Source organism: Pristiophorus japonicus, unplaced genomic scaffold, assembly GCF_044704955.1.
Source record: "Pristiophorus japonicus isolate sPriJap1 unplaced genomic scaffold, sPriJap1.hap1 HAP1_SCAFFOLD_79, whole genome shotgun sequence".
In the NCBI taxonomy this organism is placed as follows: Eukaryota; Metazoa; Chordata; class Chondrichthyes; family Pristiophoridae; genus Pristiophorus; species Pristiophorus japonicus.
In genome coordinates this window covers 677,698-690,588 of record NW_027254707.1, presented here as the reverse complement: position 1 = coordinate 690,588, position 12,891 = coordinate 677,698, and the positions used below count along the sequence as shown (strand labels likewise).

General features: G+C 46.3%; 1 protein-coding gene across 3 annotated transcripts; it reads right to left on the bottom strand.

Moving 5' to 3' along the window:
- Window positions 1-1,781: 1,781 nt before the first annotated feature.
- Window positions 1,782-12,747, bottom strand: LOC139256881 (zinc finger protein 239-like). 3 transcript variants are annotated; one of them, XM_070874346.1, is made up of 3 exons: window positions 12,556-12,747; window positions 11,451-11,537; window positions 1,782-2,587 (listed from the first exon to the last, which is right to left on the bottom strand). In XM_070874346.1, exon 3 carries the CDS (start codon window positions 2,479-2,481, stop codon window positions 1,948-1,950), a length of 534 nt encoding a protein of 177 aa, XP_070730447.1. In that variant the 5' UTR covers window positions 2,482-2,587; window positions 11,451-11,537; window positions 12,556-12,747; the 3' UTR covers window positions 1,782-1,947. The 3 variants fall into 3 exon arrangements, with proteins under 3 accessions (XP_070730447.1, XP_070730448.1, XP_070730449.1); XM_070874347.1 differs by lacking the exon at window positions 12,556-12,747 and adding an exon at window positions 12,259-12,395; XM_070874348.1 differs by lacking the exons at window positions 11,451-11,537; window positions 12,556-12,747 and adding an exon at window positions 12,259-12,395.
- Window positions 12,748-12,891: the final 144 nt, after the last annotated feature.

Here is a 12,891-nt window from a genome sequence, read left to right as displayed (position 1 = left end):
TGGACTGTTCAGCCATCTAAGGACTCATTTTTAGAATGGAAACATGTCTTCCTCGATCCGAGGGACTGCCTATGATGATGATGATGACCCAGAACTGCACACAATACTCCAGTTGAGGCCGAACCAGAGTTTTATGCAGGTTCAACATAATATCCACACTTCTGTACTCTATACCTCTATTCATGAAGCCAAGGGTCCCTTAAGTTTTTGTAACCACTTTCTCAACCAGTGCTGCCACCTTCAGTGATTGGTGCACATATACTCCTGGGTCTCTCTGTTCATGCACCCCTTTAGTTTATATTTACTCTCCTCTTTCTTCCTCCCAAAATGTATCACTTTTAAACTTTTCTCCGTTAAGTTTCATCTGCCACATCTGCCCATTCCACCAGCCTGTCTATGTCTTTCTGAAGTCTATCACCATCCTCCTCACTGTTCACTGCACTTCCAAGGTTTGTGTGAGCTGTAGATTTGGAAATTGTGCCCTGTACACCCAAGTCTAGGTCATTAATATAGATTAAAAAAAAAGCAGTGGCCCCAATACCGACCCCTGGGGAACACCACTTCCTCCAGTCTGAAAAACAACCAATCACCACTACTCTGTGTGTGTCACTTAGCCACTTTCATATCCATGCTGCCACTGTCCCCGTTATTCCATGGGCTTCGATTTTGCTGGTATTGGTAACACGCCTGGGATCAGTAAACACAAAACCCAGTCTGTTAATCACTTTCAGCTACTGGACTTAGCATGGACCCCACAGCATCTCTTCTACCCTCAATATGTGAATAGAGCATCACGCCTGTAAACCTGGTTTAAGTTTATATCCACTCAGCAAATCTATTTAAGAAAAGCCTGTAGGCCAATGAGACACTGTTAAGGTGCCAGTGTGCTACTGGTTTGATTGGCATTTTGCCTTTAATGAACTCCGTATCTTGGTCTCCGTATTTAAGGAAGGATATACCTGCATTGGAGGCAGTTCAGAGAAGGTTCACGAGGTTGATTCAGGAGATGAGGGAATTTACTTATGAAGATAGCTTGAATAGGTTGGGCCTGAGCACATTGGAGTTCAGAAGAATGAGAGGTGATTTTATCGAAACATAAGATAATGAGGGGGCTCGACAAGGTGGATGCAGAGAGGATATTTCCATTTATATGGGAAACTAAAACTAGGGGACATAGTCTTAAAATAAGGGGCCACCCAATTAAAACTGAGATGAGGAATTTCTTCTCTGAGGGTGGTAAATCTGTGGAATTCTCTGTCCAGGAGAGCTGTGGAGGCTGGGTCTTTGAATATATTTAAGGCGGAGATAGAGAGATGTTTGAGCGATAAGTGAGTAAAGGCTTCTGGGGAGTGGGCAGGGAAGTGGAACTGAGTCCATGATCAGATCAGCCATGACCTTATTGAATGGCGGAGCAGGCCCGAGGGGCCAAATGGCCTACTCCAGCTCCTATTTCTTATGTTCTCATGTTCTAATTGAACATTTCTCCCAGGGTAACCTTGTCTGAAATGAAATATGTGTCTTTTAATAAGCCTCAGGTCCTTGCTCATGTCTGCTGCAGATTCCGGAGTTGATGGGATTGACTTATGACGATAGGTTGAGTAGGTTGGGCCTATACACATTGGAGTTCAGAAGAATGAGGTGATCTCAGTGTGTCCCTGAAGGACTGTGTCCAGGCTGAAGTTCTGTTTCCCCCTGTAAGATCCTCCCCATAGATTGTCCTTTCTCAACTCCAGCCAGGTGATGCTAAACCCTCAGGTGGGAAAGACAAAAAACCACAGCAATGTGTTTAAAGCAACACTAATTTATATGTCTGTATCCCAAATATTAAACCCCTTTCCAGTTACAGGATTTATTAACATCAGCGTTACAGGAGTTATAAACCCCAACTATCAAAATGAAGTCAATGCAGTCCAGAATGCGATTAACAGCAGAATCCAACCCCTGCGTTCACTTGTGAACTCGCTGGTGTGTCAGCAGGTTGGATGATGCAGTGAATCCCTTCCCACAGTCGGAGCAGGTGAATGGCCTCTCCCCAGTGTGAACTCGCTGGTGTATCAGCAGGTTGTATGATGCAGTGAATCCCTTCCCACAGTCGGAGCAGGTGAACGGCCTCTCCCCAGTGTGACCTCGCTGGTGTTTCAGCAGTTGGGATGATGTAGTGAATCCCTTCCCACAGTCGGAGCAGGTGAACGGCCTCTCCCCAGTGTGAACTCGCTGGTGTTTCAGCAGGTTGGATGATGCAGTGAATCCCAACCCACAGTTGGAGCAGGTGAACGGCCTCTCCCCAGTGTGAACTCGCCGATGTGTTTCCAGCTGGGACGGGTAGTTGAAACGTTTCCCACAATCCCCACATTTACACAGTTTCTCCCCAGTGTGACTGCACTTGTGTCTCTCCAGGTTGGACGATTGACAGAAGCCTTGTCCACACACAGAGCACGTGTACCGTTTCTCCCCACTGTGAACAGTGCCTTCTGCTTCCATGGTCAAAAGCTGATGATATTCCAGTCCCGATGTACCGAGTGACTGCAAGATCTTGAGTTGATGTTTGTTTGAGCTTCCAGTCTACAAATCCTCCCCTTTTTACAGCCTGTAAAGTGAATTTCAAACAGGAAAAGGGAGTGTGAGAGAGAACCCACAAAAACACAAAGGCAGGTTGTGAAATGGAGCTTAATGAATCTGGTCATTTGTGGGGCCGGCACCAGAAAAAAGTGACCATGAAAGCTGCCGGATTGTCGTAATAACACATCTGGGTCAGTACTGTCCTTCAGAGAAGAGAACCCGGGGACCGAGAGCCACACTCGGTATTGCCCGGGGACCGAGAGCCGCACTCGGTGTTGTCCGGGGACTGAGAGCCACACTCGGTGTTGCCCGGGGACTGAGAGCCACACTCGGTGTTGCCCGGGGACTGAGAGCCACACTCGGTGTTGCCCGGGGACCGAGAGCCGCACTCGGTGTTGCCCGGGGACCGGGAGCCACACTCGGTGTTGCCCGGGGACCGAGAGCCGCACTCGGTGTTGTCCGGGGACCGAGAGCCACACTCGGTGTTGTCCGGGGACCGAGAGCCACACTCGGTGTTGTCCGGGGACCGAGAGCCACACTCGGTGTTGTCCGGGGACCGAGAGCCACACTCGGTGTTGTCCGGGGACCGAGAGCCTCACTCGGTGTTGCCCGGGGACCGAGAGCCGCACTCGGTGTTGTCCGGGGACCGAGAGCCACACTCGGTGTTTCCCGGGGACCGAGAGCCACACTCGGTGTTGCCCGGGGACTGAGAGCCACACTCGGTGTTGCCCGGGGACTGAGAGCCGCACTCGGTGTTGCCCGGGGACTGAGAGCCGCACTCGGTGTTGCCCGGGGACTGAGAGCCACACTCGGTATTGCCCGGGGACTGAGAGCCGCACTCGGTGTTGCCCGGGGACTGAGAGCCACACTCGGTGTTTCCCGGGGACCAAGAGCCACACTCGGTGTTGCCCGGGGACTGAGAGCCGCACTCGGTGTTGCCCGGGGACTGAGAGCCGCACTCGGTGTTGCCCGGGGACTGAGAGCCACACTCGGTATTGCCCGGGGACTGAGAGCCGCACTCGGTGTTGCCCGGGGACCGAGAGCCACACTCGGCCTTGCCCGGGGACTGAGAACCGCACTCGGTTAAAAAGGAGGCAGACAAAAAGCAGGAAACTATAGACCAGTTCGCCTAACATCTGTGGATAGGAAAATGTTGAAGAGTTCATTCTTAAAGAAGCATTAGCACGCCATTTGGAAAAGCATAATTCGGTCAGGCAGAGTCGGCATGGATTTATGAAGGGGAAGTTAAGTTTGACAAATTTGCTGGAATTCTTTGAGCATGTAATGAACAGGGTGGATAAAGTGGGTGTGGTGTATTTGGACACCCAGAAGGCATTTGACAAGGTGCCATATAAAAGATTACTGCACAAGATAAAAGTTCACGGGCTGGGGGTAATATATTAGCATGGATCGAGGTTTGGCTAACTAACAGACAACAGAGAGTTTGCTGTTTGCTGGCGAAATAAAGATGGGAGGAAAAGCAATGTGTGAGGAGGACACAAATAATCTGCAAAAGGACACAGACAGGCTAAGTGAGTGCGCAAAAATTTGGCAGATGGAGTATAATGTTGGAAAGTGTGAGGTCATGCATTATGGCAGAAAAAAAATCAAAGAGCAAGTTATTATTTAAATTGAGAAAGATTGCAAAGTGCTGCAGTACAGCGGGACCTGGGGGTACTTGTGCATGAAACACAAAAGGTTGGTATGCAGGTATAGCAGGTGATCAGGAAGGCCAACTGAATCTTGGCCTTTATTGCAAAGGGGTTGGAGTATAAAAACAGGGAAGTCTTGCTACAGTTATAAAGTTATTGGTGAGACCACACCTTGAATACTGCGTGCAGTTTTGGTTTCCATATTTATAAAAGGATATACTTGCTTTGGAGGAAGTTGAGAGAAAGTTCACGAGGTTGATTCCGGAGATGAGGGGGTTGACTTATGAGAAAAGATTGAGGAGGTTGGGCCTCTACTCATTGAATTCAGAAGAACGAATGAGAGGTGATTTATCAAAACGTATAAGATAATGAGGGGGCTTGATAAGGTGGTAGCAGAGAGGATGTTTTCACTGATCGGGGAGACTACAACTAGGGGGCATAATCTTAGAATAAGGGGCCCCCATTTAAAACTGAGAGGATGAGGAATTTCTTCTCTCAGAGGGTTATAAACCTGTGGAATTCGCTGCCTCAGAAACCTGTGGAAGCTGGGACATTGAATATATTTAAGACAGAGATAGACATTGTCTTAACTGATAAGGGAATAAGGGGTTATGGGGAGCGGGCAGGGAAGTGGTCCTGAGTCCATAATCGGATCAGCCATGATCGTATTAAATGGTGGAGCAGGCTCGAGGGGCCGTATGCCTACTCCTGCTCCTATTTCTTATGTTCTTATTTTCTTATATAGTGGGTGTCTGGTATGGGAGTGTGGATTTGATTCTGTATCTGTCCATCTCTGGTATGTGGATGAGGGTTTTACTCTGTATGTTAGTTTCTGATACGAGAGCATGGGTTTTATCCAGTACCTGTCAATTTCTGGTAATTGTCTGTGGGTTTCATTCTGTAACAAAAAGGGCCACATTACAACAATAAGAGTGTTTAAAAAAAACAAGCCTGAAAGCTCTGAGTCTCAAAGCGAGAAGCATTCGTAATAAGGTGGACGAATTAACTGCACAGATAACTGTTAACGGATATGATGTAATTGGGATTACTGAGACATGGCTCCAGGGTAACCAAGGCTGGGAACATAACATCCAGGGGAATTCAATATTCAGGAAGGATAGCCAGAAAGGAAAAGGAGGTGGGATAGTGTTCATGGTTAAAGAGGAGGTCAATGCAATAGTAAGGTAGGACATTAGCTGGGATAATGTGGAATCTATATGGGTAGAGCTGCGAAACACCAAAGTGCAGAAAACGTTAGTTGGGGTTATGTACAGACCACTAAACAGTAGTAGGGAGGTTGGGGATGGCATCAAACAGGAAATTAGGCATGCGTGCAATAAGCGTACAGCAGTTATCATGGGTAACCTTAACCTCGATATTGATTGGGCTAACCAAACTTAGCAATACTGTGGAGGAGGTTTTTCTGGAGTGCCTCAGGGATGATTTTCTAGACCAATATGTTGAGGAACCAACTGGAGAGCAGGCCATCCTAGACTGGGTCTTGTGTAACGAGAGAGGATTAATTAGCAATCTGGTCATGCGTGGCCCCTTGGGGAAGAGTGACTATAATATGGTAGAATTCTTCATTAAGCTGGAGAGTGACACAGTTAACTCAGAGACTAGGGTCCTGAACTTAAAGGAAACTTCAATGGTATGACACGTGATTTGGCTGGGATAAACTGGCGAATGATACTTAAAGGGTTGACGGTGGATAGGCAATGGCAGACATTTAAAGATCACATGGATGAATTACAACTATTGTACATCCCTGTCTGGCATAAAAATGAAACCGAAAAGGTGGCTCAACCGTGGCTAACAAGAGAAATTAGGGACAGTGTTAAATCCAAGGAAGAGGCATATAAATTGGCCAGAAAAAGCAGCAAACCTGAGGACTGGGAGAAATTTAGAATTCAGCAGAGGAGGACAAAGGGTCTAATTAGGAGGGGGAAAATAGAGTATGAGAATAAGCTTGCAGGGAACATAAAAACTGACTGCAAAAGCTTCTATAGATATGTGAAGAGAAAAAGATTGATGAAGACAAACATGGTCCCTTGCAGTCAGAATCAGGTGAATTCATAATAGGTAACAAGGAAATGACAGATCAATTGAACAAATAGTTTGGTTCTGTCTTCACGAAGGAAGACACGAATAACCTCCCAAAATTACTAGGGGACCGAGGGTCTAACAGGAAGGAGGAACTGAGGGAAGTCCTTATTAGTCAGGAAATGGTTGTTGGGAAACTGGTGGAACTGAAGGCCGATAAATCCCCAGGGTCTGATAGTCTGCATCCCAGAGTAGTTAAAGAAATGACCCTAGAAATAGAAGATGCATTGGTGGTAATTTTCCTGAATTTCATGGACTATGGATCAGTACCTATGGATTGGAGGGTAGCTAATGTAACCCCTCTTTTTAAAAAAAGGAGGGGGAGAGAAAACAGGGAATTATAGACCGGTTTGCCTGACATCGGTGTGGGGAAAATGCTGGAATCAATTATTAAAGATGTAATAGCAGATCATTTGGAAAGCAGTGACAGGATCGGTCCAAGTCAGCATGGATTTATGAAAAGGAATTCATGCTTGACAAATCTTCGAGAGTGTTTTGAGGATGTAACTAGTAGAGTGGATAAGGGAGAACCAGTGGATGTGGTGTATTTGGAATTTCAAAAGACTTTTGACAAGGTCCCACACAAGGGATTAGTGTGCAAAATTAAAGCACATGGTATTGGGGGTAATGTATTGACATGGATAGAGAACCGGTTGGCAGACAGGAAGCAAAGAGTCGGAATAAACGGGTCTTTTTCAGAATGGCAGGCAGTGACTCGTGGGTTGCTGCAAGGTTCAGTGCATTGATCCCAACTATTTACAATATATATTAATGATTTAGACGATGGAATTGAAGGTAATATCTCCAAGTTTGCAGATGACACTAAGCTGGGTGGCAGTGTGAGCTGTGAGTAGGATGCTAAGAGGCTGCAGAGTGACTTGGACAGGTTAGGTGAATGGGCAATTGCATGGCAGATGCAGTATAATGTGGATTATTGTGAGGTTATCCATTTTGGTGGCAAAAACAGGAAGGCAGATTATCTGAATGGTGAGAGATTAGTAAAATGGAAGGTGCAAATAGACCTGGGTGTCATGGTACATCAAGTCACTGAAGGTAGGCATGCAGGTCCAGCAGGTAGTAAAGAAAGCATAGAAACATAGAAACATAGAAAATAGGTGCAGGAGTAGGCCATTCAGCCCTTCTAGCCTGCACCGCCATTCAATGAGTTCATGGCTGAACATGAAACTTCAGTACCCCCTTCCTGCTTTCTCGCCATAACCCTTGATCCCCCGAGTAGTAAGGACTTCATCTCACTCCCTTTTGAATATATTTAGTGAATTGGCCTCAACTACTTTCTGTGGTAGAGAATTCCACAGGTTCACCACTCTCTGGGTGAAGAAGTTTCTCCTCATCTCGGTCCTAAATGGCTTACCCCTTATCCTCAGACTGTGACCCCTGGTTCTGGACTTCCCCAACATTGGGAACATTCTTTCTGCATCTAACCTGTCTAAACCCGTCAGAATTTTAAACGTTTCTATGAGGTCCCCTCTCATTCTTCTGAACTCCAGTGAATACAAGCCCAGTTGATCCAATCTTTCTTGATAGGTCAGTCCCGCCATCCCGGGAATCAGTCTGGTGAACCTTCGCTGCACTCCCTCAATAGCAAGAATGTCCTTCCTCAAGTTAGGAGACCAAAACTGTACACAATACTCCAGGTGTGGCCTCACCAAGGCCCTGTACAACTGTAGCAACACCTCCCTGCCCCTGTATTCAAATCCCCTCGCTATGAAGGCCAACATGCCATTTGCTTTCTTAACCGCCTGCTGTACCTGCATGCTAACCTTCAATGACTGATGTACCATGACACCCAGGTCTCGTTGCACCTTCCCTTTTCCTAATCTGTCACCATTCAGATAATAGTCTGTCTCTCTGTTTTTACCACCAAAGTGGATAACCTCACATTTATCCACATTATACTTCATCTGCCATGCATTTGCCCACTCACCTAACCTATCCAAGTCACTCTGCAGCCTAATAGCATCCTCCTCGCAGCTCACACTGCCACCCAACTTAGTATCATCCGCAAATTTGGAGATACTGCATTTAATCCCCTCGTCTAAATCATTAATGTACAATGTAAACAGCTGGGGCCCCAGCACAGAACCTTGCGGCACTCCACTAGTCACTGCCTGCCATTCTGAAAAGTACCCGTTTACTCCTACTCTTTGCTTCCTGTCTGACAACCAGTTCTCAATCCACGTCAGCACACTACCCCCAATCCCATGTGCTTTAACTTTGCACATTAATCTCTTGTGTGGGACCTTGTCGAAAGCCTTCTGAAAGTCCAAATATACCACATCAACTGGTTCTCCTTTGTCCACTTTACTGGAAACATCCTCAAAAAATTCCAGAAGATTTGTCAAGCATGATTTCCCTTTCACAAATCCATGCTGACTTGGACCTATCATGTCACCATTTTCCAGATGCACTGCTATGACATCCTTAATAATTGATTCCCTCATTTTACCCACGACTGAGGTCAGGCTGACCGGTCTATAATTCCCTGTTTTGTCTCTCCCTCCTTTTTTAAAAAGTGGGTTTACATTGGCTACCCTCCACTCCATAGGAACTGATCCAGAGTCAATGGAATGTTGGAAAATGACTGTCAATGCATCCGCTATTTCCAAGGCCACCTCCTTAAGTACTCTAGGATGCAGTCCATCAGGCCCTGGGGATTTATCGGCCTTCAATCCCATCAATTTCCCCAACACAATTGGCATTGTGCCAGCAAGCAACTGGCATGCTGTCCTTCATAGCGAGGGGGTTTGAGTATAGGAGCAGGGAGGTGTTACTGCAGTTGTACAGGGCCTTGGTGAGGCCACACCTTGAGTATTGTGTGCAGTCTTGGTCTATTAATCTGAGCAAGGACTTGCTTGCTATTGAGGGAGTGCAGCGAAGGTTCACCAGACTAATTCCCGGGATGGCAGGACTGACATATGAAGAAAGACTGGATCAGCTAGGCTTACACTCACTGGAATTTAGAAGAATGAGAGGGGATCTCATAGATACATATAAAATAATGACGAGACTGGACAGGTTAGAGGCAGGAAGAATGTTCCTGATGTTGGGGAAGTCCAGAATCAGGGTCACAGTCTAAGGATAAGGGATAAGCCATATCGGACTGAAATGAGGAGAAACTTTTTCACCCAGAGAATGGTAAACCTGTGCAATTCTCTACCACAGAAAGTTGTGGAGTCCAGTTCGTTGGATATATTCAAGAGTGAGTTAGATGTGGCCCTTACGGCTAAGGGGATCAGTGGGTATAGAGAGAAAGCGGGAGTGAGGTACTGAAGTTGCATGATCAGATTGAATGGTGGTGCAGGCACGAAGGGCCGAATGGCCTACTCCTGCACCTATTTTCGATGTCTCTTTCCATTCTTGGTGTTTGAGTGTGTTCTGCGCTGTATCTGTCCATTTCTGTTATGTGAACGTTAGCTCCACTCCATACCCGACATTCTCCAATATGTTAGTATTGTTTTACTGTGTACCACCAATTCCTGATAGAGTATTGGTTTTACTTTCGAACTGTCAATTTGTGTTATGGAGGTGAGTTTTCTGCTGAATCTGTCGGTCTCTGGTAAATGAGTCTGAGTTTTACTCTGTATCTATCTGTCTCTGGTATGTGAGTGTGGGCCTTTATCTGTATCTCTCCATTTCTGTTATTGGAGCCTGGGTTTTATTCTGTACCTGTCAAGTTCTGATCTGTGATTGTGGGCCTTACTCTATAGCTGCCAGTTTCTGTTTAATTGTGAGTGGACTTTACTTTGTACCTGTTAGTTTCTGGAATGAATGAGAGATCTTTACCCTGTACCTGTCAATTACTGGTACGTGAGTCTGGGCATGTCACTGTATGTCAATTTATGTTAAGGGAATATGGATTTTAAGATGTCAGCCTCTGATATGTGAGTATGGGTTTTATACTGTATCTCTCAGTCTCTGATATGTGAGTGTGGGTTTTATACTGTATCACTCAGTCTCTGATATGTGAGTATGGGTTTTATACTGTATCACTCAGTCTCTGATATGTGAGTGTGGGTTTTATACTGTATCACTCAGTCTCTGATATGTGAGTATGGGTTTTATACTGTATCTCTCAGTCTCTCATATGTGAGTGTGGGTTTTATACTGTATCACTCAGTCTCTGATATGTGAGTATGGGTTTTATACTATATCTCAGTCTCTGATATGTGAGTATGGGTTTTATACTGTATCACTCAGTCTCTGATATGTGAGTGTGGGTTTTATACTGTATCTCTCAGTCTCTGATATGTGAGTGTGGGTTTTATACTGTATCACTCAGTCTCTGATATGCAAGTGTGTGTATTTTTCTGTAATTGTCAAGTTTTGGTGTGTATTGAGGTTTAATCTGTGCCTCTCAGTTTCTGCTGAGGTAGTCTGAGTTTAATCTGTATTTGCCAGTCTCTGGTATGTGAACATGAGAATCAATTTTAATTTTTACCTGTATTTCTCTGATATGTGAGTGAAGAGTATGCGTTCTCCATGTCATTGTTCAGATGTGTATGTGTGGGTTTTACTCTGCCCCTATCAGTTCCTGCGATGCAAGTAACAATTTTACTTACTGCCTTTCAGTTTTCCGATATGTGCCCATGGGATTTACACTTTACCTGTCACTCTCTGGTATGTAAGTGGGGATTTTATTCTGTTACTGTCACTTTCATATATGTGGGTGTGTGTTGTATATTGTATTTGTCAGTCTGTGATACGGGAATGTAGGTTTTATTCTGCACCTGTCATCTTCTGGTATGTTCGGGGGGTTTAAATACTGAATCCGTCAGATTCTGAAACATGAATATGGCTTTTGCTCTGTACCCATCAGCTTCTGATATGCGAGTGTGGTTTATACTTTCTGTTTGACATTTTTTCTGACAGTTGATTGTGTTTTATTCTCTACCTGCCAGTTTCTGGCAAGTGAGTGTGTGTGTTTAATGTACCTGTCAGTGTGATCTGTTTCAATGGTGAAACAGCATGTGATTCTACTGCTCCATGTGGCTGTAAGATTCACAATGTAACTCTGCCACTTCGGATCACTGTGGGACTGACAGCTTCTGCTGTCTGTGACAATAGGATTGAGGCCAGTTCTGTGTGTCTGCGCTCTGTGAGTGATAATCTACTTACTGTGTGTGAGAAGGAGCTGCCTGCACTGTTCCTTGTATTCTGGGTGGAGGAAAGATCTAATTTGTTCTGGCTGGTTGAAGAATTTTGCTGTGAGAATAATAATACGAGAACATTATTAGTTCTAAGATATGGATTCGGGGGACAATACGATGTATCTGAGGGAGTGACAATGTATCTCTCGATCATCAGCAACACGGTTTTGGGGAACTCAGTACACCGAAATATAACGCGTCTTTAAAATATCTTCTCCCACTCTCCTCTCCTGGTACCTGCAATAGATGCACTTTGTGAAATTCCCCACATCCTCACTGTCAGACTGTGTTTCCACTGCTCACTGTCCAAGAACAACAGACACGGTGAGATTGGAACTGAATCAGGAACATTCACTACTGATTTGGGGAAAGAAAGCAGCAATGATTTGAAAGAGCGACTGGTTTACTTTCTCTGTTACCTTACACTGTCCACACACAGCCCGAGAATGGCCTCCACCTTCCCCCACTCACACCATGTCCCGGAACTATTTCCTGCTCCACTCTGCCTCTTACACACAGCCCCCGAGGGAACAAAACCAGGAACGTTCACTCCTGGTGTGGAGAGAGAAAGCAGCAGGTTATAAATAGCGGATTCTGACCATTCTGTCTCCCTTACCCTGGACACACACTGTCCAGACACAGCCCGAGAATGGCCTCTCCCTTCCCCCACTCACACCACGCTCTGAGACTGGTTCTTGGTCCACTCTGCCCCTTACACACAGCCCCCGACTCCCCCTGAACTCCCCCCGGACTCAATGCTGATCTCTGAGCCTTACCCTGGGGTCGTGGTGTCTCCAATCCCGGCTGTTTTAAACCACCTTCTTCCACTCACTGAGTGAATGGTGATCCCAGGCAGGGCTGGGGCAGGGGAGGGTGCATGTGCTATTCTGCTCACTGGGAATGACACAGGGGGGTGGGCTGAACCGCGCATGCGCAGCTCTCTGTGTTAATTCAATCTGTAAAAATCAATTTACTTTTATCAGAATCTGAGCAAAGGAACTCAGCGGTTACTTTACCAAGATGGCCGCGCATGCGCTTTGCTGCTCACTAAACCAAGATGGCGGAGGACTGACCCTGCCTTCCTGTACTAAGATGGCCGCCGTTACCCTGGGCCTGTGACCGGGAGAAAGCCTCGAGGCTGCAGCCGCCGATATTCCGGTTGTTATTCCGGGCTTCCGGCGGGCACCGGTTGTTTATGAAGCCTCCCCGGCTCCCCGCTGGTCCTTTACTCCCCTCCGCCCCGCGGAGAATGGACTGTTTTGCGGAACAGATGTTCACCATGTCCTTACCGCCATTACACGCACCGCGCATGCTCCAAACACAGCTCGGTCTCGCACCTGCGCACTGGGTCTCTGTAGTCTGGGCTCGGCACGTCCTCCGTCGCGGGGAATGCTGGGTAAATACCCAAG

Bases quoted from the DNA above. Each gene is read 5' to 3' on its own strand.
- LOC139256881 (XM_070874346.1), bottom strand. From the start codon at position 2,481: ATGGAAGCAGAAGGCACTGTTCACAGTGGGGAGAAACGGTACACGTGC.